The 5,000-nt window shown below is 34.2% G+C and overlaps 1 protein-coding gene across 2 annotated transcripts in view; it reads left to right on the top strand.

Annotated features, from left to right (window-relative positions):
• Positions 1-3,861: 3,861 nt before the first annotated feature.
• Positions 3,862-5,000, top strand: part of LOC137636275 (uncharacterized) — a 3,374-nt gene continuing 2,235 nt past the window's right edge. For both annotated transcript variants that reach the window (XM_068368702.1, XM_068368703.1), the window contains exon 1: positions 3,862-5,000. This exon is cut by the window's right edge and continues 1,597 nt beyond it. In XM_068368702.1, the coding sequence (XP_068224803.1) occupies positions 3,962-5,000 (1,039 nt within the window). In that variant the 5' untranslated portion in view covers positions 3,862-3,961.

A 5,000-nucleotide genomic window follows, 5' to 3' on the forward strand; every position in this document is an offset into this window, starting at 1 on the left:
GTTTCTTTATCCAATATTGACATTAAAGTTATTGTTACTCTGCTCTCGCTGCTCTTGTTATAAATTTACATTCTGTTTAAGTTTTTGAAATGGCGCCCAACGTGGGGCTCTGAAGGCTGTCTCAATACTGGTGGCACTTGGGTAGCATTGTAGGAGTGGTGGTTTTTATTTGGATTATTGTTGTTATTATTGATCAGTATACCGAATACTATAATTATCTTAAATTTTTTCTTTTGTTAGGCTGCATTGACGTTTAGAATTAAATTTTTCTATAATCATGACAGACATTAGGCTTCTTGTTATGAGTCGGAAGTACATCCGCTCTCAAGTCACTAGACAATTTAATGAAAGGCATAAATTTTCGCAGTATAATAGCTCACAAAAGTTAAATCTTGTTGAAAAACTTAAGAATTTTAAGGAAGAACTTAAAGGGTTTGATAGTAAAGTCATATCTTTGAAGTGGTCAGAAAGCGAAGATGAAAATGAAATGGAAATTGAATTTAGCTCTTGTCAGGAATATAAAGATAAAATTTCTGAAATGTTGCTGCTCTTAGAGGGTAATGTTAATGGAAGCACAAGTGAAAATCTGAATGAAACTCCTCTTAGTCGTCTTAAAAGTCCAGTAGCACCTTTGCCTAAATTTAAGAGTTCTGATGATGAAAGTTTGGAATTATTCTTACAGCAGTTTGAGGAAACTACTAGAAAGTTTTCTTACACAGATTATGATAGGTTGTTGTTACTTAAACAGCAGGTTTCTGGCAAGGCTTTACTTTTGATAGACTCTTTAGAAGCAGACAAACAAGGTTATTCCCATGCAAAGGAACTCTTAAAAACAGCTTTTGCCTCGGTTCCAACTCAAAAGTTTAATGTGATGAAACAACTTCAAGAGCTGAAGTTAGGTTATGATTCAGAACCCTTTCAGTATATTAGTAATATTAGAAAATTACAAGAAGCTGTTAAGACTTTGAAAATGGATATAGATGATGTTTTGCAGTACTTTTTCCTAAGAGGAATGAATGAAACTTTCAGAAATCAGTTGATACAAATTACTAACAATTCAAAGCCCACTACAAGTGAAATTGTTGATAACTTTTTTGAAGCCAATGAACGGTATCAGAATGCAAATAAACTTGGTAAATTAAGTAAAAGTAAACTGCCTTCTGCTGAAAGGCATCAAGATAAACTAGGATTGAGTAAAAGTTCAAACTTAGCAGCAGAGGTTAATTTTAAAAGCTCCAATCCTTTTAATTCTTGCACACTTTGTAGTGATAAGGTTAATGGTGATCATCCAATCCATAAGTGCCCTAATTTCGCTACTGCTAAGGAAAAGATAGCTAGGTTGAGCATTTTGAATGGTTGCACTAAATGTGCAAGAATCGAACATTTGGATAGCTCGTGTCATTTTAGATTTTCCAGAAAGTGTAAACATTGTCAGGGATGGCATTTCTCCTTTCTTTGCCTGTCAGATAATCATGAAAGTTCCGAGGTCAGAGATTTGGTGCGTAATCCTAAAAAAGCAGTTCCTAACCCTAAGCAAAACGAGAAAAGTAAATCAAAAGATGTTCAAAATAGTACACAGAATGGGGTAGTTTGTCCAGGTAGTTCCTTTCAGAGTAAGGGGGGCATAAATTCAATTTTACCCACATTTTCTTGTACTTTGGGCCCTAGTAAAATAAGAGGATTGAAGGATTCAGGTAGCCAAGCTAATTTCATTTCTGAGTGTGCTTTAGAAGGTCAGTGTTTCAAAGTTGTGAAAGATAATTTTGATCTTGTTGTCAATGGGTTTAATGGAGCAAAATGCTATCGTACCAAGATAGTTCAAATTTCTGTTAAGATTGGGGAGACAGCGCATAATATAGAAGCTATTTGTGTCCCAGGTATTGATATAAATTTGAATTTACCCGGCCTTGGTAAAGTTGTTAGAAGTTTTAGAAATTATGGTTATAAGCTTTTAGATGAGTTTCTTGATGAGGCTAGAGAAGACATATCAAACATTCAGTTTGTCCTGGGGGCAAATTCAGCTCATTGTCTTATGGAAAAGATGGTTAGTTTTGGTCATAGTGGTCAGTGTGTGTACTATGAAACAAGATTTGGCATTATGTTAATAGGAAACATTGAGAAATTAATTGCAAATTTGAAATTTCTCCCTAGCCTGCTTGATGATACTCATTTACTTTTTGGCTTGGAAGAGAATTTAAATGAGCAAGGTAAATCACTAGATAATATTAAATTTCCTATGACTTCATGTTTCAAGTCTAGTGTTAGATGTATTGGAAGTGCAGAGGATCCTACAATCTGTATTTTAGATCATGATGGCAGGATCAGCGAGCATAAATTGCAAAAAGCTACTGATCATATTTTAGAGCGAGAATGCTCATATTATTTGCACAAAGATAGAACTGACTTAGATGGGGAGAGCACTGAACATAATAAGAAATTAGTTAGGTATTTACTTAATAATACACAAAGAGATGAAGAAGGCAGGTTGATAATGCCACTTTTATGGAATGGTCGTGTTTCTCATTTGCTGGGAAAGAACACAAATTTAGCAAAGCAAATTTTGAAATCTAACCTAAAGAAATTATCGAAGAATGATGAATTTTTGAGATTAATGGATGATAACATAAAGACTCAGGTAGCTCAAAACTTAATTGAAAGGATTGATAATTTGGATAAGTTTTGTGAAGAACACCCAGAGTACAGTGTTTTGCCGCACATGGGAATATTTAAGTTAGACCGCAGTACTACTAAATGCCGAATGGTTTTTCTCTCTAATTTGTGTGAAAAACAAAGTAATGGCTCCCCCTCTATTAGCCACAATCAGGCAATGTGGGCTGGCCCTTGTATTAATCAGAAATTGTCTACTGCCTTGCTACTTTTAAGGTTTGATTCTCATTTATTGTGCTTTGATTTAAAGAAAGCTTTCCAGCAGATAGCATTAAATGAAACTGATCAAAGTAAATTATTATTCTTTTGGTTTAAAAATGTAAGTAAAGGAGATTTTACCATTATAGCATACAAGAATCTTCGTCTAAGTTTTGGGCTAAGGTGTAGCCCAACAATATTGATGATTGGTTTGTACAAAATATTGATGCTAGACACTGAAGGTGATTTGGACAACTTAAAGGAATTGAAGAAACTTATTTACTCTTTGATATACATGGATAATGGTGCGTTCACTGCAAATGATTCTGAAAGCTTACACTGGGGTTTTGATAACTTGAATAACATTTTTAATCCATATAAATTTGAAGTACAACAATTCGTTACCAATGATGTTATGCTCCAAGAAAAAATAGATAAGAATTTGGATGAAGTCACTCCTGATGTAGTAAAAATATTTGGTTTAAAGTGGAACCGAATAACAGATTGTATTTCCTCTCCTAAACTTGAGCTAGACTCTAAAGCAAACACTAAGAGACTGATATTGAAAAGCATTGCTTCAAATTTTGATCCATATAATTTCAATGGACCTATTTTAAACAGAGCTCGTTTATTTATGCATGAACTTCAATTAAACTCTTCTCTAGGATGGGATACAGAATTGTCCATTGAGCAACAACGAGAATGGCGTAACATAGCCAAACAAGTTAACATGACTCCTCCAATTGAGGTACCTAGATTTGTCGGGGAGAGAAATGGGTCATATCGTTTAATTGCATTTACTGACAGCAGTAAAATAATCTATGGGACAACAATTTTTATTCAGTGCATAGAAACCAAGCAAGTCAGTTTTGTTCTAGCAAAGAATCGCTTGGTTAACAAGCAGTTAGAAAGCAAAAGTATTCCATCTCTAGAATTCCAAGGGATAGTTTTGGGAACAAAAACATTATTGGATTTGAGTAAGGATTTAGCAGGTCCTCAGTGCCCTAAACCTATTAGAATTGTAGAATCAGTACTGTATACGGATAGCATTGTTTCACTGAGCTGGATTAATTCTTATGTGAACAAATTAGATAAAATGAATAAAAGGAGTGTCTTTATCATGAATCGTTTGGATCACATTCAAAGGACCTGTGAAAATAACCCAGTTAGATTTTGTTTTGTCAGTGGTATCTTGAACCCTGCAGATTGTATAACTAGGCCTATGTCGTACAAACAGCTTTTGAAAACTAATTATTTCACTGGCCCAGAATTCTTAAGATGTGAAAGGGATGAACTGTGCAGTAATGCTGACACATTTGATATAGTTGTACCCAATCCAAATTTTAATCCATTGAATGAAAATTCCTTCTCAATTTCTGCATCTAAATTAAGTGAATCACCAGTCTTAGCAGAATCAAACCCTGAACATTTAGTCGTCCTGGACAAGTGTTCCAGTTTCTCTAAGCTTGTTAGAATTCACGAGTACGTTCTTAAATTCATTGTTTTGCTCAAAAGAAGAGCAAACTCAGTTTCTTTTAACTTTGGTGATGCATCCTCCTTTCATTTGGAAGCTACTAGACATATCATAAGGAATGATCAGAGAATCTGGTATGGTGAAGTTTTCCAGTATTTAGAAAACAGAAATAAGAGAGTAAAGGATATTCCTAATATTATTGCTCAACTTAATGTATACATGGATGATCATGGACTCTTAAGAATTAGAAGTAAGATGCCTAAATGGAGAAAAGATACTTTTGTCAACTTTCCTATTTTGCTTCACAAACACAGTAAGTTAACTCGGTTAGTAATAAAAGATTTTCATGAGAAATTCTCTCATGCTGGTGTTTATTCCCTTTTGTCAGAGATGAGAAAAAAGTTTTGGATTCCACATTACTTTTCAGTAGTAAAAAAGGTCATCAAAGAATGTGTCATTTGTAAGAGATTCAAAGAGAGAACGGTTAAGGTCAATCAAAGTGCCTATCGCGATTTTAGGATTGACCCTCCCTCTATACCATTCAGGTATATTTTTATTGATCATTTTGGACCGTATAACGTTAAGCTTAATGGTAAAAAGAGCAAAGTTTGGGTTCTATGTTTAACTTGTCTCTGGTCGAGGGCAATTAATTTAAAAATTT

The sequence above is a fragment of the Palaemon carinicauda genome, unplaced genomic scaffold (assembly GCF_036898095.1).
Source record: "Palaemon carinicauda isolate YSFRI2023 unplaced genomic scaffold, ASM3689809v2 scaffold2637, whole genome shotgun sequence".
Lineage (NCBI taxonomy): Eukaryota > Metazoa > Arthropoda > Malacostraca > Decapoda > Palaemonidae > Palaemon > Palaemon carinicauda.